General features: G+C 34.3%; 1 protein-coding gene across 1 annotated transcript; it reads right to left on the reverse strand.

Annotated features, from left to right (window-relative positions):
* Positions 1-1,943: 1,943 nt before the first annotated feature.
* On the reverse strand, positions 1,944-24,536 carry LOC111505054 (zinc finger-containing ubiquitin peptidase 1). Its single transcript, XM_023159801.2, is given in 11 exon segments — positions 1,944-2,351; positions 10,057-10,280; positions 10,530-10,700; positions 10,703-10,754; positions 15,384-15,665; positions 15,726-16,010; positions 20,608-20,809; positions 22,859-23,025; positions 23,081-23,198; positions 24,016-24,263; positions 24,368-24,536. Coding segments are annotated over 10 exon segments (1,791 nt in total). The 5' UTR covers positions 24,261-24,263; positions 24,368-24,536; the 3' UTR covers positions 1,944-2,306.
* Between the last annotated feature and the right edge of the window lie 809 nt (positions 24,537-25,345).

Here is a 25,345-nt window from a genome sequence, read left to right on the forward strand (position 1 = left end):
CTTATATCACTTGTTCCGACCTCATCCAAAATTATTGAAAAAATCATAAAAAGGCGGCTAATTTACTTTCTCTATAATCATAACATATTGAGTCCACAGCAGTATGGGTTGCAAACAAAAAAAATACAAGTGATGCAATTTTTAACTTTCTGCATAAGATTTATAGTGATATGAATTTTGGTGCCTATTCAGCAGCTGTATTCTGTGACTTTTCCAAGGCATTTGACCTCGTTGATCACGGAATCTTACTGCGGAAGCTGAAACATTATGGTTTTGAGTACAGAAGCATTAGATGGTTTGAATCGTACTTATTGCATCGAAAGTAAATTGTAAGACTATCAACCGACTTAAATGTAGGAGAAATCAAAGCAGGTGCCCCTCAAGGTTCCATCCTAGGACCCATCTTGTTTCTATTGTATATTAAGATATAACACAACTGGATCTAACTGCTAGCATCACATTATTTGCAGACGACACAACGTTGCTGTGGCAGGGAAAAGATTCTACAAAACTAGCTCAAGATGCCACTGTAGACATGGAAAAAATTAAGAGCTGGTGCGACTCAAATAAGCTTTCTTTAAACTTTGATAAAACCCGTCTCCTCACCTTCAAATGTGAACTCCCACCTCTTAGAATAAATAACAACATTCTCGAGATGAAATTGCCCTCCAAATTCTTAGGACTTCACTTTGATAATAAGCTTGAATTTGAGGATCATATTATCAAGTTGAATAAAAAACTTGCATCTGGCTGCTTTGTAGTGAAGTCAGTTTCGAAGGAACTGGGTAGAACCTTTGCAAGATCTGTGTACTTTGCCTTTGTGGATGCACATATAAGATGGGAGTATGCAGCAAAAGCATGCTATAGACTGTTTTCGTTTTAGAGAAGCGAGCTGTCCGGTATGTGTGCAGAGCAAAGTTCCAAGATCACTGCAAACCATTATTCATTGAACAACGAATTCTGACAATAATATCTCTATTCATTCTTGAAACAGTAAGTCTGATTGATAAAAATATATCTGCTCCTCATGATATAAACGAGCCACACTATAATACACATCAAGCTAACTTGATCGGACTTCCCCTGCCTACAACAACAATGGTGAAGGACTCATTGATATACAATGGAATGAAGATGTACAACAAAATTCCCATATACCTGAAGAGTTATTCTTTCAGTTTCAGTTATTCAGGAAAAAATTAAGTGACATTCTGATTGATAAAGCCTACTATAGTTTAGATGTTTTTATGAATTATAGTTTAGTACTGTATGTCACTATAATATAGCATTTTTTTAAGGAAATTTTTTGAATCTTAAATTGCATGGCATTTATTTTGTTTCGTAAAAATGAGTTTGACACCCTATTTTATATAAATGGGCTTTTAGGAATTACTTTTATACTACTTTGACATAGTTTATAATCGTTTGTCAACAAGAACTTTTTCTTAGGACAATAAACGTATTCTCTCTCTCTCTTTCTGTAGAATTACGAGGTACGTGGTTTGTTCTTGCCTCGGAATCAAAATGTAAACTTTCAGGAGGATTACGAAAAGTCTTGAACGACACACGGCCGATACGCCAATAACAGATTCAACCTCATCCATTATTTGTTACACGTCGACCTTGTAACGTTAATAACTATATCAGTTGAAAAAAAAAACTAATCAATAGAGTTTATTCTATGATTTTCACTATAAGGGTTTTACCCTTATCAGCTGACATTTTTTTATAGGATTTCATAGCTTTTTCTACACAGTAAACCAATTGAACAAGAAAATTTAATGGTCCACTGAATGTAGATAAGTTTAGCAAACATCACACAACAAAAAACATAAATTTATGTCTAATTTCAACAGTTTCAACTTAGATAATTCAAGCAACGACCGAGAGCACTGTCGAGCACTTCATTGTTGATATGGAAAAGAGATGAAAAACCTAACACAGAGATTTAAATGATTTATTCAATAAATTAAAACAACTAGTACAAAGTACTTCTCTTTTGAATATATTCGTCCCCGAACTCTCAAACGTGGGAAGCGTAATCGGGCTAATGCTAAGCAGATTCAACCAGCTACTCGTATTCTGCGGTTTACTTTCAGGCGAGGACGTAACGAACGAGCAACTTGGAGTGAAGCGTTAGGACACAATCGATTGACTGTAGGGCGCCGCGCCGCACGCTCGACTCTTTTCAAATGTTTTCGTGTGTACGTTGAGGTATCATGACCAGCACAAAGGTGGTGAATTAGGTGAATAAAACTTGAATAAACTATACTCGATTTTAATTTCCTAGGCGTCCGGTACCGCCCTCACCGATCTTGGGGGATTCGGAGGCCGCGGAGGATTTTGCTTTGCTGAAACAAAAAGAAAAAGATATAGAAATATGTTTATTTTTACAGATGTCAAGTATGTGGTAAAATACATTTAAAGTAACATACAAATTACAATTAAAATGAATCAAACAAGACAAAAGCACAGAACTCTAAACAAATTATGGTAAAATTATCTGAATGAAGGTAATCAAATTGTGTTCAGTAACAACCCAGATCAGCATTGAAAATACAATCACCGTATGCCACTGTCAACATTTCTAGTGTTTTTGAGCACTTAATTCCATCCTAATTGATAATAATAAAAATAATAATATTTATTCAGTTGGATAATCTAAAGATAATCTAAAATATGTTTGAGTTTCTTCCACATTTATATCAGCTTTTCAGTTCATTGGTCTATCGGGAGTTGTACACTCCATCCTCTGATTTTATTTATTTTTATTATTCTTGTTATACTTTTTGTTGTATTTTCAAAATGTGATTGTTATAACAGTATTATGTATATTAGGATTCCTATATTAATAAATGCTCTCATTATTATTATTATTGAGTATGTCAAAACATGTGCAAATACAAATTCCGTGCACTTAGAGGCACAATATAAAATTTACATAGATAATATAATATATAATAGTCAAAACCTGAAATAATCCGCTATTTATGCAACAGCATCGTTATTAAAATCGGCCTAAAATGTTGGACATGTACATGTACAACCAAAAATAATCTGTTATTTATGTAACAGCATTGTTATTAATATCTTCCTAAAATGTTACACATGTTCAGTATCATAAGTTATCATCCATATATTCTTTGAGAGAATAATATGATTTATACAGGTGTAACTCTTTAATTTGATAGTTATACTGTTTCAGAGCCAGATTTTTTATTGTACTTGGAAGTTTATTGTACAATTTAATGGCCATAAGCCTGGGACATGATTCAGATACAACTAATCTGTGTGTTGGCACTTCCAACTGTAGGGAATTTCTAGTATTATAATTCTTATTACCATCAAGAGTAGAAAAACTGGTTATGTGTGATTTTACATATTTCAATATCTTATAAATGTATACAGGGATTTTCATGATGAGCGTTAATTAGCCGTTTCTGGCAAACTATTCAACGGATCAACCTGAAAATTCCACAGTATGCATAAGTGAATATGACCTACACGCCTAAAATATTTCAGACGAAGCGGCGTTGTCGCTTCTACTATAAAGTAGCGGCTTCTTTGATTTTTCAAATGGAACAACCCGTATATAATATCATATTATGATTCATTATCACTTTGTCAACAAATTCGTATACTATTTCCCTATACCTATCTATTACCGTTTAGAAGATATAAATTAATTTCGATATTTTTTTTTCCAAACATGAACTTTTATAAATGCTGATAATCTTGAACTCTCTTGCACTAAAACGATCAAATTTGAAATGGAGTGGAGTGATACTATGAGGATCTTCACTCCGAGTCATATTTTCATTTGCCTCATACAGGGTCTTCAAAAAATGCAGATACTTTGATCTCATGAAAAAATAAGTGGAACTCAATTTTTTCAAAGGGAACACCCTGTATATTTCAACATTTTTAAGCTCTACATCCAATTTTAGATTAATTTTATTCAGATAATACTATTTCTATTTTGAACCGTTTTCGAGATAAACTGTTTCAAATGGAAATTGACATGGTTTCCTTGTTCATCATTCATTTTTGTAAAACATATTTCGTTTGATGTTTCTCAATTAGTCACAGATAATACAATGAAAAGATAATTATTAAAATACTCCTCAACCATTGAATGAAACTTTTCTTCAAACAATAGTTTTATTAACGCTGAAACACGAACTGAAAATAATAAACCCATAAATTAATGAGTTAATTTAATCGTCAGTGTAATTCAGAATATGTTCAAACACATCTCCACCTCTACTTAAACAAACATGTAATCTCTTCAAAAGATTGTTATGTGTAGCGCTTCTGATCAAGTCTGGAGTCAAACTTTTGAAAGCAGTTGTAACTCTCGATTTCATATCTTCCATTGTTGTTATTGGAGTAGAGTAAACCATATTTTTAATGAAACCCCACACGAAATAATCTAATGGATTGCCATCTGGTGTTCTAGGAGGCCAACGAAAAGGTCCATTATTACCAATCCATCTGTCTTCGAAGATTTAGGTTAAAGCTTCGCTGACTGAATGAGAATTATGGGGTGGAGCACCATCCATTTGGTACCATACTCGTTCTCTTCCTGGTCTATTATTTAAAATCACTTGAATTCCATTCCTCAGTAAATCTTCATATTTTGATGCCTTCAAATTATCATCATAAAACTCGATATAAAAAATTGACTCATTCTTTATGGCACAAAATACATTGAATTGCCATCTTTCTTGAAAACCCCTTTGGCGGGGATTTTCTGGCGCCCAATAATGACTGTTGTGTCTATTTGTGAACTTGGCCTCATCTGTCCATATGATATTGTCAAGGAAATGTTCACCCTCTTGAGTTTTGACAAGTAACCATTCAAAGAATTCCACTCTACGAAGTAAAGCAGTCTCTTTCAAATGTTGGACACAGTAGAACTTATAGGGATGCCATTTATGCTTATTAAGAATTCGACAAATTGTCACGTAGGGTATACCTATCTCCCTTTCAGCCTCGTGCAGTGAAGCATTTGGAAATGCATGAAAGTATCCCAAAACTGTTATACCATTGTCATCATCATCCACTTTAGTCTTCTTACGAATGATTTTTGGACGGAAGGTTCCATTCAACCTACAGTTTTTTAGTAGTCGATTTATCACATTATTATTTGGCTTCGGAAGTTGTGGATATCTTTCATGAAATACTCGGCATGTTCTACTTGCAATTCTATTGCACTCACCATAAATTATTAATAAATTCAAGAAATCTTCATTACTGTAACCTAATCTTGACATTATTCTATTATAATTGGTAGCTATCACAATCAGTCAAAACCACCAACGGAAGTCTGACGTTAAATAATTGGTTTATTTATTTTTCCAAAGCACACTATTAAAAATATTAATGCGTACTGTTGTACGTTAGAGACCAATACCTCAATGTATACAAATTTTAACTTTTTCTAAGGTAGGTACATACCAATTTCGAATTGACTGATCTGAGACAGTTAAAAAACTGGATCAAAAAGAAATATTACTAAGTATAAAAAAATGTTGAATATCCAAAATAAGTGATGAATTCAAAAAAACGAGCAAGAAAACCACGTCAGTTTCCGTTTGAAACTGTTTATCTCGAAAACGGTTCAAAATAGAAATAGTATTATCTGAACAAAGTTAATCTAAAATTGGATGTAGAGCTCAAGAATGTTGAAATATACAGGGTGTTCCATTTAAAAAAAATTGAGTTCCACTAATTTTTTCATGAAATCAAAGTATCTGCATTTTTTGAAGACCCTGTATGAGGCAAATGAAAATATAACTCGGAGTGAAGATCCACATAGTATCACTCCACTCCATTTCAAATTTGATCGTTTTAGTGCAAGAGAGTTCAAGATTATCAGCATTTATAAAAGTTCATGTTTGGTAAAAAAAATATCGAAATTAATTTATATCTTCTAAACGGTAATAGATAGGTATAGGAAAATAGTATATGATTTGTTGACAAAGTGATAATGAATCATAATATGATATTATATACGGGGTGTTCCATTTGAAAAATCAAAGAAGCCGCTACTTTATAGTACAAGCGACAACGCCGCTTCGTTTGAAATATTTTAGGCGTGTAGGTCATATTGACTTATGCATACTGTGAAATTTTCAGGTTGATCCGTTAAATAGTTCATCTTGAAAAGCCCTGTATACTTGTAACAGTCAATATTCTGAGGATTGGGAAGATGAGTTTGCAACTTGTCCTTCTAGTAACTCCTGCTATATACTTTATGGTTCTTTTTTGAATTTTGAGTATTCTCAAACAATCACTAGATGCTCCCCAAGCTATAATACCATAGGAAATGTTGGTAGTACATTAATAAGAGTGATCTATTTACATTCCAGCGTAGTTGTTGAATACAATAAGATATTGACGATATCTTTTTACAAATCCATTAATTGACGTTACTAGTAAACTGTGATCTGGAGTATTTCTTGAACGATTACAACGTAAAAGCACAGTTTTTCTTTCATTTAACAAGAGACCATTGTCTGAGAACCACTTTTGGGTTATTTTTATTTAATCAGATGCTTTATTAACTGTGGCTTTAATATTTTCCTGAGTTATCAATAAAGATGTGTCATCAGCATCATTTACATATATTATATATAAGAGTGGACCTAATATAGAACCCTGAGGAACCCCAAGGGAACAATTTTTAGATTCTGATTTATTTCTGCTAACCTCTACATGGTAGTATCTACCCTCTAAGTAACTTACAAACCATTGGTGGGTTATTTCCCTGATTCCATACATTTCAAGCTTTGTTAGGAGAGTTTTGTGATCTACCAGATCAAATGCCTTACTCAAGTCTATGAAAATCCCTAGCGTCTTTTTACCTTCATCCAACTCCCTGAACACATTGTTGAGGAACTGTGTAATCGCTTGACTTGTGGACAATCCCATTAAATAGACCTCATTTATTAAAAAAAGTTATTAATATGCTTGAAACATATTTTTCATATACTTTTGAGAATGGGCTAATGAGGGAAATTGGTCTGAAATTTTGTATGTCAGTGTCATTTCCCTTCTTATGAATTGGCACAATTTTTGAAATCTTCCGGCACTCAGGAAAAATCCCCCCCTGCATTTTTTCAGTATTTTCGTACTCATTCCGTCATCACCGGTGGAATTTGAGTGGCTTAGGTTAATGACAATGTCTAGTATATCATAGTAGAGGGAATGAGCATTGATGTATTTAAGAGTTATTTCTGCAAAAGAATATTTGGAATGTCATTAAAGTAGTTGATGAAACAGTCAGATACCTCTGCAGGTTCAGTGACGAGGTTATTCTGTACAATAAGTATTGTTTTTTATATATTTTTTGCTTTATTTTATCATTATTAGATGTCAGAATATTCCAAGCAGTGACAGATTTATTTTTAGCGTTCGCTAATAAATTGGAGTTGTAAAGCTTTTTGCCTCATTTATAGTCCGTTCATAATTTGTTGATAGCTCACTGCAAGTTTGACCCTCATTAGAGAACTGAAATACAGAGAGGACAGCTAATATGATATAATAACAAAAACCAAACTAAAACTGGCAGTTTAAGATGTTTACAATACAGCTATAAAACTTTTAATCCGATTATGTAGGTATTTTGAGTGGAAATGAGTGACCAGTGTCGTAGAGTATATGATTAAAACATTAGTTACTTTAAATAAATAAATATATTAATATTCTTAAACTGTAGGTACTGTAAACTGTATTTTTATTTTTAAAAAATTTCTTTGTTTTATTCAAAAATAATAAGTTACTTGCAATTTGTAAAAGATACATTTATTTAATTAATACCTATTTTTAAATGATATAAACTACGATTACTTACAAAACTATTCAAATTCAAAATAAACAGGATCTTCTTCGGAATCCGAGTCGTCTTGCAGGTTAATAATTAGCGGTTGTGTCTCTACAGTCGCATCAATTATATTGTCAAGATCCCACATTTTTTGTTCTTCTTCTATTGCATGTCTTACTGCATCTCGCCAATTTTGTTCTGTAATATGTTGTCTTTCAACTCATGTAACAATTCACGTACAGCTTGTATTTTATATGACGTATTTTTTCTAGCCACATAGCTTTTCATTTGTGCCCAAATGAGTTCAATTGGATTTAATTCGCAGTGGTAGGGTGGAAGTCTAAGGACTGTGATGTTTCGTCTTTCCGCCATTTTGTCAACTACGTATTTCTTGAACTTAAATTTGTGTTGCCGGGCAATTTTTAAAAGTTCTGCTTTAACCATTCCATCTTCGTAAGGCAGGGACTTATTCCGCAGCCAGTCAATGATATCCTGTTTCTTCCACGCAGTCGTTGGAAGTCTTTCAACTAGTCGTGAATGATAAGGTGCATTATCTAATACTATAATTGAGTTTGGTGGTATATGTTCAATCATCTGCTCAAAATACTCTTCAAAAACATCAGCTGTCATCTCCTCGTGATAGTCTTTTGTGCTTTTGGATTCAAATTCCAACAAACCATGCTTAGCAAATCCTTTTTCACTGTCAATGTGAGAAACTATTAATCTACTGCCTTTACCAGAGGGTGGGGAAATACCAGTAGACCAACCTTCCATAAAGGCTTGCCTGGAACTTGATATATTTTTATCTGTCCAAATTTTTGTGAGAGTATGACCTGCATTTACCCACGTTTCGTCCTGATACTAAATTGGCCTTCCTTCAGCCCGAAATTTTCGTATAGATCTTAGATACTTTCTTCTCCAACATATTATCTCTTCCCGGTCAATCAAAAGTGATTTTCGGTCTGATTTCTCCCACCGGAAATTTAATTCTTTTAAAACTTGCCACAATTTGGTTCGTCCGACATGAGGCAAATCCGGGTCGTTTCTAACTTCTTGTAAAATTTTGTTTGAGTTGGGTATTTCTTTTTTGTAAAAAAATTCGTGAATTTTCCTTCGAATACCATTTTTGGCAAATTCATCAATTTCAATAGGTTTTCTCCCCCTCTTTAAGTATTCGTTTGTATTTGGGTTAGCTATACCTTTTTTTTTTCTTTCTGATAGGAACCTATATATTGTTGACTCCCCTACGCCCGTCATGTTGGCACAACTCTTGATTATGTTCTGAACAGTGTTTGTGGGATTCTGAGAAACCAGAGCATCATGAACGTTCAAAACAATAGTCTTCTCTCTTGGTGAATAGACAGACTTACTGACTGTACGCAACAGTACCGGTGTAAAACTTGATGATGTTGATGATGATGACGAAGCCATCGCAAGCAATCAAACAAAACAAGCAGGAACGAAAGGTACGTATATGTTTGTAGGAATATGAAAAAAAGTTACTCACGCACTGCACAAAATTCGCAAAATAAATATTAGAGACGTTAATTACTGCCGTAGACGCCGAAACACCAACGAGCCGTAAATTAAATGCGATTAAAAAATGTACTAAACCAAAAATTATTTTCGTTCGTAACAACTTCACCCTTTCAAGGCAAGTTTCGAATATAAACTGAAGCTTTATATTTAATGAATAAACACCTCAGGAACCTCCGCCTATGATTTTACGAGTTTTACGACCGTTTTATGACTTGGGCCCTCATTTTGTGCTATCGACAAATTATGAACGGACTATAGTCATTTTCAATATAACTTTTTTTATTGATGTAGTAATTTTTCATATCATTACTACCATTTAATGTGAGAAAATACAGATCCTTCAATTTTTGTCCCGATATCATTAAGCCTTTAGTTAACCAGGGTTTGCGGTTTTGTTTAATTGTTTCATTTTTTCGTCTCAAAGGAAAAGCGATTTTAAAATAGTGCCTGAAGGTTTCTGAGGATTTTTCAAATTTAACATTAGCATTTTCACTTGACTGATAAATTTTGAACCAATTTTCCTCTTTGAGTAAGGACAAGAAATTCGTAATATGTATCGTCTGATGTCAAATGTGTAGTACACAAAAGACGGAATGCAAAAAAATGGTTTTGTAATTCTCATTAAAACAAGATACAGATTTCATTGACTGCAACAACATCCATCTGAAAATCAACTGGATTGAACTCACTTGATATTGTTGCTCGCTATCTATGGTTCCCACAACAGCGACTATTTGATACTGCCTTGCTTTCATTGCAGACTCGCTCTTCCTGAGAAGTCTCAGAGCTGCGTTCGTGCTAGTCGTGTCTCCAAACTGAGCCATTTGCTGAGGAGAATGACTCGGGTCGAGAACCAACAGGATCAAACTACCATCTCTGTGGACTTCTATACCCATTATGGTTCGACTATGACCTGCAACGGATGATTGAATACATTCTTTTGAAATGAAATGAAATTGCTAGTTCACAGTGCATGTGTTCTGAAACTCGTGTTGTAATATACCGTCCGGTTTGACCAACATAGCATTTGTGACAGCTTCCACAGTTCAATTTGTACACTATATTGGATTGTATTTCTTGTGGTGTTTTTGTTTTGGAAAAAAATGCTTTTCGTGCAAGTATTGGTCAGTATCATATCAATATAGCACACTTTTTCTATTACCTTGATGTTGCAAATATAATGGCGGGGTAAATTCGCCTCCCACCGAATTTTCGAAATATTTCAACACCCAGTTGAACAATTCGGGGTGAGTTCCAGAAGGTCCGGTCGGTTTGTGAAAATCAATGAGCTGACACTTAACTCGAAGATACGAGAAGAGAGTCACCACTTCTGTGGCCCTATCCATTTTCTCGTATTGACTAGCCTGCAGCCTAACTGTTCAGATCCCTGGAAATAAATTGAATGATGTTAATAGTGTCTTCATTTATGCAGATGATTCAACAATTATATTAACTGCTAAGGATACATTTGACAAGATGAATGATATACAAATAGTAGTGAAGAACTTCACTCAATGGTGTGAGACAAATCATCTCATTAATAATATGGAAAACATGGTCCTTATCCAATTCAGTAGTCCTCAAAAACACGCATCCTTTGTATGAAGCTGGATTACAAATTAACCTTCAACAACCAAATTGATAACATATGTAAAAAACTGAATAAACTGTATTATGCTTTCACTAGTCTCAAATTGAACTTTCACATAAACCACTTGATTAACATGTATTACGCTCTTGTCTACACAGCAATCAGCTGTAATATCATCACATGAGTAGGTCAACTGAAATATCACGAGTGTTCATTTTACAAAAACGACTTTGAAAAATCTGGAGTTTATAAGCTTAAATGTCCGGAGTGTAATAGTGTTTATGCGGGACAATGCGGACGAAATTTCCAAAAACGGTATGCTGTACATGAGAAGTCTTTCAAACTAGGAAAAAATGATTCTACGTTTTCAAATCATTCTTTGGCATGCAACCACAAGTTTCCGAATCTAAGCGATACGAAAATTCTGCACTATGCAAGGAAGGGTTGTAAACTCCATTATTTAGGATCCTTGGAAATTCACAAGCATAAACATTGCGGGTGCAACCTGTTAAATGATCAAATCGATTTAATTTACTCTCCGGTTTTTAAATTGGCACATCCGCATTGTGAACTGTAAATTCAGGTACTCAATCAAGTACCTGAATGGTATATAATAATAATAATAATAATATTTATTCATCCTCAAAGACGTTGACAAACGTATAGGATAGGTCAGTATTAGGCACATAAAAATCACATCAAACGATAAAATTGTAGATCAGTAGATAAAAATAATACAATAAAAATGTATACAACAAAAGTCAGAATTACAAAAATTAAAACAATTGTAGTTAAAAAAATTGAATATGTCATGCCAAAGCCGCATGAACCCATTCAGTCGAGATGGTCCGAGAGAAATTCGCCAATACTATAGTAGGCCTTAGAAAGAAGCAATGTTTCAACTGCTTTTTTAAATGCTACAGTGTTCATCTGTTTGAAATGGTCTGGTAACCGATTGAATAATTTTATTCCCATATATTTGGGAGAATGTTCGAATTTTATAGTTTTATGTTTAGGAATGCTCAACTCCTCTGCATATCGAGTTGGGTAGCTATGATAGAATGAGTTCTTAGTACAGTCTGTTATACATTCGCGAACATATTAGCGAATGTAATGAATCATTGTTAATTTATTGTTCAACTTTGAAAATGTCCATATAGGACGAAACTGCAATAAAAGTTGTAAAAAACATAGAAATTTTCATTTCTCTTTTCATCATGATCTCCTACCACGTAGTAACGGCTACATCCATCAATTTATTGATTTAAAACTCGTTTTCAGCATGGATTACAACGAATCTTGTATAAATACTTTCAAACAGGAAAATATTATAACGTTCCCGTGTGTTTACCTTCACAAAAAATAGCGATCTTCACGAGCACGATACTAGATATAAAAACAACATACACCTAAATCATTTCAACAAAACATGGTACACAAAATCTTCCCTGTATGCTGGAGGCTACTTTTATAACCTGCTTCCTGAATGCATAAAATTAGTAACAAATTAAAAAAATTTCAAATCCGACCTAAAAAGAATTTTTTGCTTCATCACTCCTTTTATTCACTAACTGAATACATCGGGTTAAATATTAGAACTACATCCAATGATCTATAGACACATTTTGAACACTTTTAATATGTTTTATATGTACATTTTATTTTATATTTTCAACAAGTTTTGTAAATAGTTGGCATCCAACTCTAGACTTATATTTGTATATTGTATGCTCCATCAATTACTTAATGTTGTTATGTGTAAATATCTGACTATTCAAACTAATATATTTATCTTATCGTTATGACTACCATTGGACTTATCTCATGTCATGTAAATGATTTATAGAGATATTGCTTTGTAGTTAGGCATTGATTACTTTTATATTCAACACTTTGCCTTGCATAGAACAAGAATGAAATTATTAGGTCCAGTGACGTCTCAGTGGACACCACAGCAACTGATTTTGTTGTAGTTTTTAATTTTTTTTAGATTAAGCAACTAAAAATACAACTTTTTCGTCATTTGTGTTTTCTTCATATCATGCTTCATTTTCGAGAAGAAAAAAAAACACTTCTAAAAATCATCCACGCACAACATAAAATAAAACCCAAAAGACCTTTGAGAAAATACACAATTGCAATCGATTTGTCATCGATTATCTGACACCAAAAATTCCTGGAGTATTCCTTATTCAAGTCATTCACATCTAGTATAGGAGTTTTATATACAAGAGCCTAGAGGATTCATATCAGGACTGTGAGCTGGTTAATTTTGAGGTCCTACACGTCCAATCCAGCAATTAAGGTAGGTGATGCTGACAAAAAAGAACACTAAATGAGCTGTCGTGCATGAACCACATGTTGTCTCTTACAAGTACCGGCACTTCTCACAAAATGGGTAAATGATCACGCAAAAAGTCCGTATAGGATTCACCTGTTGATCTTGCTGGTAGAAAAAATGGGCTAATTAGGTAGTCACCAATCATTCCTACCCAAATGTTCAGCAGAAATTGTTGCTGAAAATGACTTTCTCTTATAAGGTGGGGGATTTTCGTCACCCAAAAATGGTCATTGTGAAAGTTCATGCATCTCGAGAAAAAGTCCATAAATAAAATATTTGGTAAAAAAATCATTATTGTGTGCCATCGTATGAATCAACCACCTGCAAAACATTAATTTAGGGTGGGAATCCCGAGGCAGTGGAGCTTGGACCTGCTGTATGTGATATGGGTATAGGAGGTTTCTTTTTAGAACAGTTCAAACGGTTTTTGGGCTGACTTCCAGCCGCACTGCAATCTTTCTGGTACTATTTGAAATATCTTCTTGTATGGCATCAAGTGTAGTTTCTTCCAGTCCAGGCGTTGTTGAAGTTTCTGGTCTTCCACCACCTGCATTTTTATTAAAACTTCCAGTTTCACATAATCTTACATGTAGCGTTGTTAATGTTTTAGCACATGGAATAACTATGTTAATATATCTATCCTAGTAAATTCTCCGTGCTTCTTCAGCATTTAAATTCGCTCATATATATATATATATATATATATATATAAAGTGCATGTCAGGCATTTCAGCGTTAGTAAAACTATTCATGATGGAATCATTGCCAATTGACAACTATGACTTTCACTGATATGACAATATTGTCACTGTCAGCTGGTCTCCAAAGCAAGTGTTTTATGATATGCAAAGTGGCAACAATTTTTTTCTCGAACACGAAGCCATATTATGAAGAGTGAGAATCAGAGTCATGAATGCTTTATTGCCATAAAAGTTTAGGTTTTGTTGACAAAGCAGGCTTAAGAACTAAAACAATATGAAACATTAACATAAAAGTCAAGAATTGAAACAAGATATTAATATGGTTCAAGCACACTTCAAAAAGTCTATGGTAGAAGTCTATGATAAAAAATTGTATATATTGACAAAGCAGACTTAAGAACTAAAACAACCAAAAACATTTAAATGAAGGTCAAGAATTAAAACAAAATATTAACATGGCTAAAGCACACTTCAAAAAGTCTATGATAGAAGTCTATGATAAAAATTTTTATATATTGACAAAGCAGGCTTAAAAACTAAAACAACCAAAAACATTAAAATGAAGGTCAAGAATTAAAACAAGATATTAATATGGCTCAAGCACACTTCAAAAAGTCTATGGTAGAAGTCTATGATGAAAATTTTTATATATTGACAAAGCAGACTTAAGAACTAAAACAACCAAAAACATTTAAATGAAGGTCAAGAATTAAAACAACAAGATATTAACATGGCTCAAGCACACTTCAAAAAGTCTATGGTAGAAGTCTATGATAAAAATTTTTATATATTGATAAAGCAGGCTTAAGAACTAAAACAACCCAAAACATTAAAATAAAGGTCAAGAATTTAAACAAAATATTAATATGGCTCAAGCTCATTTCAACAATTGCCTGATCCAAATTTTCATGTATACAATAAACTAATGTATCATCTGCAAAATGATTTATACAGTGTGATCCAGATATGTGATTAATATAATTTAGGTAAATAATAAAAAGCAATGGACCTAACACACTACCCTGGGGTATGCCACTCTCAATTATAAGTTCATCTGACAATTCTTTTCCAAATTTAGTTTTTCGCAGCTTTGATTTGGTTTTTGATGACAAGTCTAAGGCTCTTGAATTCATAATTGTACTGCATATTACCAGTTTTCTTGTACTTCTCGCGTAGTTTAGCTTTCTTTTTGAAATTGAAATAAAAATATAAATAGTGCATGGGTACAAACCATGTTAAAATGGAGGATATAAAAGATATGTATATATAAGAGTCAAAGTCAAATGCATATGTGGCAAGTGTAAAAATTTCACATGCAAAAGCATTGGTCTTGTTATCATGCATCCACATCTCGTTCTCACACTAGCTTTCAAACCTACTAACCTGAATATCGAATCCTTGCGCCCACGCTTGTTCGATAACCCCCTGGATCCTGGATATACTAGGAACCGAACTCCGCGGCGGTTTTCGACCTTGCCACAGCTTATAAATCCTCTCGTTGTAACCGGTATGAGTCAGCAAACTAGAAATGAGCATCTGAGTATTCCTGTACCCGCAACCCCAACCTCTGTCGCCATAAGAAGACGCGTAGTGATCGACGCAAGTACACAGCAGAGTTCTAACCACGTTAGTGGCATTGTTGCTCATCGCTCTCACTCTGGGAACCTAGAACGGAAACACGGGGAGCTGGAAACTTCAGCGTAACACTAAAAACAGTCAACTCACAATACTTCTCGTGATTGAACTTCCGTCGTCGACTCCGTAACTTTCAGCGGCCCTCAAATCCAATGTCCGTTCGTAGTAATCGGCCACACTCATTTCTCCGGCGTAAACAGCCCTTTGCATGTTGGTTACGGACTGCTCTTTGAAGTTGCCTTGGTTATCCATGCCGTACTGCGCCCTCAGCAGTTCGAATTCTCTCTGTTCCCTTTCGCGAATCGCAGCCTTTTCGGCAGGCTGGGGCGAACCAGCAGGAAAATGAGATTCAACGTGTTGAGCAGCTCGTTCACTCTGAAAAAAAGTTTAGGCATTTTTTTATAAGATATAATTAGAGCTTGATTTCATGAAAATCAACAGAAGACTCCATGTAGTGAAAGTTTATAAATGAAATGACGAACCAGTTCTTAAATTTGATAACACTAACCAGTTTATTTTCAAGTAGATGTTGTAGAAAAATTGGGGTAAATTTTTAGATGGGGCAGCTTCGATTTTGAAAAAAAAATTAGGTGTGCTTGTGTATTTCGATGTGAGGGGAACAGGAAAAAGTCGCAGGGGGCCAAATCTGGTAAACACGGTGGCTGAGGCATAATTACGGTGTTGTTTTTGGCCATAAAATTGCGAACAAGCACCGCTCTTAGAGCGCCTTAACGACTTTCCTGTAGTGCTTGTGATTTTCCACAATACCGGACGTATTAGTGATGTCATAACGATATACTCATCAATCAAACATTTATTGAATCAGTTTTCCTTCACAATCACATCAGACAAGAAAAAACATATCATCATAAAATACTGGCTGATTCAACAGGTCAAACATAAAAAAGATAAAAAAAGTCAATATAAAACATACATAAAAAAGTTAATAAGCTACAATCAAATTGAGATTCAAGGAGAAACTCATCCACAGAGTAGTATTCTTTTTGCAACAGAAATATCTTGAGTCGCCTTTTGAAGACATTGATATTTGAGGATTTAATGTATATCGAGTTAATATATCGAGTGGTCCAACGAAAAGTATGCACCTTGCTTTCCTCCTTTTTTTGTAACTCAACGCAAAAATGTTCGGACAGGTCAATTTTGCTTTTGAGGGGGACACATTTTAGATGTATTTTTCTACCTGTGCCTTCAACCCCCTAGCGAGGGTGAGTAACAACCCTAAAATTTTAAATGGAAAGTGGGGTCGAGTGATATATCATTTGAAAGGGCACAAAATTCTCTTTCCAATGATATTTCATTTGTTGTGTTTACTTGAATAGTTATAAAAAAAGCAAGAACATTTACTCGATATTTTTGGTGTTGATGAAAATGGGGAAAAAACGGCATTTTTATCACTACTACATTCCTCAATTTCTCTCGTGCGTTTTTTGGTTCAAATAACAACAGCAGATAAGTGTACAAAAAGAATTTAGGCAAACGTTCATTGATTCAGTTTGGTTGCTTTTGAAATTATTTCAACTTTACAGCCTCAGATGTCTCCCGTTCGTCCATAATACGGATATTAAAAGCCTATAAATTTCATCCGTACAAAATTAAATTAGTACAGGAACTCTATGAAGATCATCTTTTCGGTAAAAAAAAACAGTTGTTAACTGTCACCGACAATTATTCGAAATTCGTATGATTTGAGTGTCCAATTTGACGTCAAAAATTTATGAAAATCTCAATCACGAATTTCAAATTTACACAAAGTGAGAGAGTCTTTCTCTCGTGAAATCAATAATTGTACAGGATTTTTTATTGTTTTATACTAGGTTATACATTAGATGCATAGCTTTGAACCAGTAGCAGGGCAAGAACTGAATTTAATGTAGCGCAAGGTATATTTTGTTAGGAAACAGTTACCAAAACTTTTACTTATGTACTTTTTTTGGAACATAAAACAACAAAATCAAATTAAAAGTAATAAAAAAACATTATGTCTAGGTTACCGTATTAATACCCCAATCAAAGTTTCAACACTGCAGCTATTTTCTCACTTTAATTATTTTTTTTGCTGAACCACATTCCCATTTTCTCCCTTTATCTCTCTTATTGCCTAAGCCTGACATGATAGATAAATTACGAAGAATGCACCAATATTGTATCGGTAACTTGTAAAAAAATAATTCCTAATAACATTTGTGTGTACTTATTTCTTTCTCCAAGTATAAGTTTATGAGAAGTGGAGTAATTCGTTTGAATGAAAATTATATCATTATAATACATGATAATATTACTTTATGTATTACCTACTTTAGTATTTCACTAACGTAATATATGTTCAATACAAAATATTACGCGTAATATATTATATTACGAGTAATATTATTATATTAGGGAAACCTATTTCTGAAATAAAGAAAGATTACTATAAAGAAAACGAAGGATTCTAGCGTAACAAATTGAAATTATGAAACAAATAATAGACACAATTTTCAATCAGGTAATGTTTTGTAAAGAAAACTATAAAAAATATGAGTGTAAGTATAATAAATACTTCTTACCTTATTCTTGACGAATAAAATAAACACGGGTGTTATTTTTCTTCAGAACAAAATCTGAATTTTTACTTATTTAACACCTGTTATGTAACAGTTTTATTATCACACCAAATACTTTTGAAAAATTATAACATAGGAACTTGAAGCATTACTGTGTCTGCCTGCGATACTTTGATTGGTTTTCTATTAAGGGGAAGTCCAGAGATCTCTGACCGGGGATTCCCCAGCTCAACGTTAAGTAATGTTGCCAGAATAAATAAAAACGAGTGCTCAGAAACGACAAAGATGAGGATTTTCTAATCGATCAATTTTATGATATGATATTGTTTATCAGAAAAAAATATATATTCACGAATTTTTCATTCAAATGCTTTCGTGCGCCGAAGAGTGGAACATTTTTAGGTTGAGAATTTTCTAATGTATTAATTATAAAAAAAATCATGACGCGTACTTTTGAATTTTCCACAATTTTCAAAAATTACTTTCGGCTAGTGAACTATCAATAGTTCAATATCCAGCGTGGTACTAGCCGAGGAAGTATTTGTTTCCCGGCAGGCATTTACTAGAACCTACTGTGTAGGTAGTTGGGAGAGATGAATGTTTAGAAATTTGATTTCAAAGTATTCATTTTCTTAAACTACCAAATTCATTCTGCAATGCATACACAAATTCATTTCTACCAAGGAAGCTACGGTGTTAGCGAAACGAGTCTATAAATAAAAATGTTTGTGAAAATTGATTGATTATCATCATGAATAGTGTTGAATATTACTAGAGTTTTTTCCCAACACCAAACCTTTATTTTTAACACTTCGACAAGTGTGATTAAAACACGTGTTTATTTTGTGGCATATCAGCCAATGTTGATTTATTCCCTAAATCCATTTTTCACTCAATATAGCTTCAAAACAATTAATAATCTCAACAAAGAAGACAAAACACTTGATATGAATTTGAACAGTTGTTAGTAATCAGTGTTGCCAACTATGACGTTAACCTCAAAAGCGGAAAATGAAGAGATTCATCACCAAAAAGCAGCTCTTCAAATTAATAAAGTTTTTTATAGGGGAAATGTTGGTTATTAAACTGAAAAATGTCGAAGAATGTGAAATGAAATGTGAAGGTTATCTCCAAAAAGATAAATGTCTCCGAACAGGACAGACAATTCCTCTTTCTGCTTCGATGAGTTTGTTGAGGGTTAAAACGGTCACCAATATGTCTAGGCACAATCATGTCGCTGGAACTGCAAAGGCTGCTTCTCAAAATCTTGGAACACTGTTCAGAACCAGAGAACTGTACAAACCTCAGCCACTTTTGATGCTTTATAAAGCTCAGATCAGACGTTCTTTGGAGTATTGTTTCCATGTTTGGAGCTCCGCCCCTAAGCATACCCTGAAGCTGCCGAATTCCATCCAGAGAAGAGCCATCCGCCTGATTGAAGACACGGACATCACTTGCAACCTTGATAGTCTGGAACGTCGAAGAAAGGTTGGAGATTTGTCTCTCTTATATAGATATTTTCACGGGAAGTGTTCCAAGTGACTTGGCACATTTGATTCCACCAAGAGCGGTACACATTAGAAATACGCCACGGTATTGCTGCTCATCGTTTTGAGGTTCAACTCAGTACACCTCGAACTTCAGTATTTAAGAAGTCTTTCATCTGGATAACTGTGTTTATGTGGAATAAACTTCCTGAGAATGTTTTTCCAAATGGATTTAATCTGCAGTGATTCAAATCCAATGTAAATCGCTACTTTTGCACAGGAACCGCTTTGAGAGCGTCTTAAGGATTTTCCTGTAGTGCTTATGTTTTGTCCTGAAATAAACTTATGTTTTTCTGGTGTGTACTTTGCAAAAAAAGACTGAAATGTTGCCATTTTAGATAACTTTGGGACTAGAGAGCACAGATTTTTTTTCCGGATTCGTAATGTACCTGTCAAAATATGAAAGTGCATTCAATTTTTTCTTCAGAATCGGAGGGTGCAGCCAATCCAAAATTTTACCAAAATTAGGAGTCGGAATAGAAGAATCTCATCAAATACAGATGGTTTCATCAATATTTCCTTCCTATTTATTCCTCTTGCATACAAATTGGTGAAAAACAGCCCCAACACATTGCCTTGAGGTACTCCATAATTTGGGGAAAGTATACTCTACATTTGTTATCTGCTTTCTCTATAAGGTGATCTTCAATACGTACCCTAGTTTCTATTTTTGCTTGTCACTCATATTTGAATGTTTTCTAATAAAGCATACTGCTTGTCTAATAAACCGGACTTTGAATTCTGTATGCATACCTTATCATTTCAATAGTGAATGTCAATAATACCGTCACAATTAATGCATGCATTCGTTCAGAAAATAATGAAGTGAATTGAATTAGGAGAACAATAGAATATACTTGCATTAACGTCATATTCTAGAACAATTCCACACACAGGACAAGTGTGACTCGCTGGGCTGGCTGGAGACAGTATATCGCGATGTTCGATATTCACATGCAATTCCAAATCTGGTGCAGATTTGAAACTCCCAACGCATAAGGGGCAAACATAAACTTCGCTCGTCATGTTTCCAACTGACGGAGACGTCAAATCAAAATGGCTCCTAAAACGGAAGAAGTTTATTAAAAAAGTAAATTGATAAGTCACAGTTTTCAGATAGAAAAAATAATCTTCAAAGACCTCATTTTGAACAAAATTTTGAAAAATTAAAAAATGAATGCCCGGGATGAAGGTAGCTTGGCAATTAGTTTTGTATTAATGTGATTAGTTAAAACAGAAGAGCTTACATGAAGTCTAAAAATACACTGAAACTATTGAAGAAAAGGTAACATTTAAATGTATCCATGACAATAATTATAAAATGTACACAATATATTTTATTTAAAACACGTTTTGCTATGCGGTAGTTTCATCAGTTACTGGTACTATCAGTTACCAGTGATACACGTACCAATAACCAGTAATACTTGTACCAGTAACTGACGAACCAGGTTACCAGTAACATATGAACCAGCATATTGGCAACAGAATACCAGTAACTAAAGAACCAGAATACCAGTAACAAACTGGCATATGATGTTTACTGGTTTATCGGTAAATGAACCAGTTACTGGTAACCAAGTTCCTCAGTTACTGGTACCCTGGTTCGTCAGTAACTAACGAACCATGGTGTCAGCCTGGTTCATCAGTTGCTGGTACTCTGGTTCATTAGTTACTGGTAGCCTCGTTCATCAGTAACTAACGAACCATGGTGCCAGCCTGGTTCATCAGTTGCTGGTACCCAGGTTCATTAGTTACTGGTAGCCTGGTTCATCAGTTACTGGTACCCTGTTTCGTCATTAACTAACGAGCCATGGTGCCAGCCTGGTTCATCAGTTGCTGGTACCCTGGTTCATTAGTTACTGGTAGCCTCGTTCATCAGTAACTAACGAACCATGGTGCAAGCCTGGTTCATCAGTTGCTGGTACCCAGGTTCATTAGTTACTGGTAGCCTGGTTCACCAGTTACTGGTAGCCTCGTTCATCAGTAACTAACGAACCATGGTGCCAGCCTGGTTCATCAGTTGCTGGTACCCTGGTTCATTAGTTACTGGTAGCCTGGTTCGTCAGTTACTGCTAGCCTGGTTCATCAGATACTGGTACCCTGTTTCGTCATTAACTAATGAGCCATGGTGCCAGCCTGGTTCATCAGTTGCTGGTAACCTGGTTCATTAGTTACTGGTAGCCTCGTTCATCAGTAACTAACGAACCATGGTGCCAGCCTGGTTCATCAGTTGTTGGTACCCAGGTTCATTAGTTACTGGTAGCCTGGTTCATCAGTTACTGGTACGCTGGTTCATCAGTAACTAACGAACCATGGTGTCAGTCTGGTTCATCAGTTGCTGGTACCCTGGTTCATCAGTTACTGGTAGCCTGGTTCGTTAGTTACTGGTACCCTGGTACGTCAGTAACTAACGAACCATGGTGCCAGCCTGGTTCATCAGTTGCTGGTACTCTGATTCATTAGTTACTGGTAGCCTGGTTTGTCAGTTACTGGTAACCTGGTTCGTCAGTTACCAATACCAGTATCTAATGAACCAGGGTACCAGTAACTGATGAAGCTACTGTGTAGCGAAACACGCTCAAAATAAAATTTATTCTATGATAACTATCATGGATAGTGGTATTAATTCTCCTCAAATAAAGGGTAAGAGTATTCAAAATTTGAAACATTGAAATATCAATTTATGACAGCAAAAAATAATACAACAGATTGCAGAAGGTGAAAATTCCCAGAAAAGTGGTTGATAAAAAAACTCTGATTTCATCTACAAATAAATGACTTTTATTCATTGCCAAGAGATTTTAATGCGGAAATTTATGATCAATTTTTTTTACGAAATCACCTCTTTTGTAATAGTATAAGTCAACGATCAATAGGAGAGTGCATTCCATAGTTTGTATGATGAAAGGAAACCCACATGCAAGTGAATCCTCTTGAGAAGTAATGGGCATGTAATAAGACCGTTAATTGATTTGTATATAAAAATATGTCAGCATTATCTCTTCTTCTGCTCAACAGGTATCGCTTAAGACTGTTCAAAATAATTATTAATTATTTATAATTCATAATTATTTATTGAAAAATGGATTCAGTGAGAAACTTTTCGCACCTGTTAACATGTTCCTCCAGCTCATTGGGACTGAGACTAGTATAATTGCACATGGGGCACTGAAGCCTAGAAGCTGAACTTCTCAATTTCAAATCTAAATTGGAACGCAGAGGCGAACCTTGTCCGTGGCTGGATTTACTTGGACTGAGCTCCCCTCCTCCGTTTATCTGAAACAAATCAGCGATGTAGTTCAATTAATTAAATGTTTCACTTAGTTTTTACCTTTGGATTCAAGTTAATATTAATATTACTTTTGACTTCTTCTGGGCTATTTCTGTTATTGCTAGAGTATGACGGAAAGTTCCAATGGTTGTTTTCACCATTTATCCCATTGGATTCACTAAAAATTATATAGAATAATTTTTGAACGTAGAGTGTCAAAAAATACTGTGAAACAACATCATCTTAGTTTTTGATTTACAACTGCATGCAACATTTTCAAAAATAATTTCTGTAATCAGTACAGTAATAATAGAAATATGTTTCAAAAAATCCTCAAACGGATCGACTTTTATTTTTCAAAATCTATTTTCCTTCATAAAATATTTCAATCCCTTTTCAACCTCCCACTCCATTGAATTGTTTAAAGTGTACAAGAGATCAAAAGTTACTCCAGGTTAGGGAGATATTTTAAAACTCTTTCAACAGACTATTTTTTCCTCCTCACCAAGAGACCATTAGAAAGATATGAAATTTATAGGAACTTTTGTACAAATTGTTAATAATGGTATGAACTGTTTTGTATTGATCCAATAAATTACTGGTAAAGTAAACTGATTTACTTATTTAAAATTCGTTTTTTATGGTGGGTGATAGTGGTGATTTATTTCTTTCAACTCTGAAGAAGGATCACTTTAAACTTGCAGATAATAATAAAAATATGGCAGCAAATAAGTATTTCTAACCAAGACATAAAGAACTCAACTTTTTTCCAAGCACAGCAGAACCTAAGTATTTTCCACTATTAACAATTTTACATCAAGTACAATACTAAAAAAGTATCACATTTTTTTTTAAATAGATTTTGGGATATACCGACACATCCTGAATGATAAAATATATCCCAGTTCTGTATTCAACAAAAATAAGCAAATGAATTGGTTTTTCCGGTCTTTTACAAAGCACAGCTGAACAAAGTTAGTTTTAGGATAACTCACCTAGGACTAGGTTCATCAATAAAACTGATATTTTGTTCAGATTCGGGTGTCAGGAAGTCCAAGTGGGCTTGATTTACATGGAGAATTAGTTCAGCAGGGGAAACAGCAGATAGCTCGCAGAAGGGGCATACGGCATTGCCATCAACGTGAGCCGTGTGAGTATGTATCCTAAATTCGTCCTCTGCGAGCCCTTCCAAGCCGCATATTTCACAGCAGTAACTAAAATCTGGAACATTACTTGCCATTTTCTAGAAAATTGAATAGGTTAGAATTTATGCACTGATATGATTAGCAGCAGTTTCCGAAATTTTATGTTTTTTAAGTCATACTTCTTGGATGTTATATTCCTTACGTTCTTTAATCCACAGTTCGATTTATTAAATCCTCATAATCCAATCCATAACCTTTTGACATATTTGAACAAACGACCTACTTAAAAATTTCGAGCAACCCGCATTACACTTCCGCATCTATCATTTTTCCACTGCGGCATTTAAAACACCTTTAAATTTGACTGAATAGTGTTAAATCTAAGTGTACACCAGTTAGTTGGTGTACTCTTTGGTGTAAATAGCTAATGAAAATTAAAAAAAGAAAGAAATATGACATATATTGGAGGTGGTGGCGTTTTATTGGTATTGTTTCCAACTGATTAACTAATGTAACTGTACGCAAATTTTATGTTTCATTGTGTTATATAGGGATCTGAGAATAATTTTTTTGTTTTTTATTTTCGAATAATATATATATTAACCGTGGATGTTCGAAAACTAGTACAATTATTTTTGCACTCAGTGCATGTTTACTAGTACACACACTAGGCCTGAATGATCTCATGTGCAACGTTTTAAAGATCTACAGAGGTTTCTGACTTCACCCACATGACCTTTCACTGTAGAACGTCTAAACTATGACAAACTTCACTTTATCAGTACTGAGTATTTATGCAATTTTGGTAATAATTTCATATGATTGTCAAAAACTCGGTATTCAAATATTTCTATGAAGTGTTTCGATTTTCCGGAATATACTTTGTCTAGATTAGGAATCACACGTTAAAAGGCAAGACCTCGTTAATCCTTAGGTCGCACAAGTTTCGACTTCTGAGGGTTGATGTTCGTAGGGGTACGACAGCTGGTTGATGAGAAAAACAAATTTTAAACAGATTTTGTTAAACAGATAATGAATGGCGTTATATCTTTATACAATTTATTTTGATTGTAATCCACAGAAGTGATAGCTCTTCCAGTCTTTTCAATTGTCAAACAGAAATTCTGTGTATTTATTTTTCTTTATTAATGTATTAAGAAATAAAGAACAGATATACACT

The sequence above is a fragment of the Leptinotarsa decemlineata genome, unplaced genomic scaffold (genome assembly GCF_025532065.1).
Source record: "Leptinotarsa decemlineata unplaced genomic scaffold, Ldec_3_MD MMD2_tig00000591_RagTag_RagTag, whole genome shotgun sequence".
In the NCBI taxonomy this organism is placed as follows: Eukaryota; Metazoa; Arthropoda; class Insecta; order Coleoptera; family Chrysomelidae; genus Leptinotarsa; species Leptinotarsa decemlineata.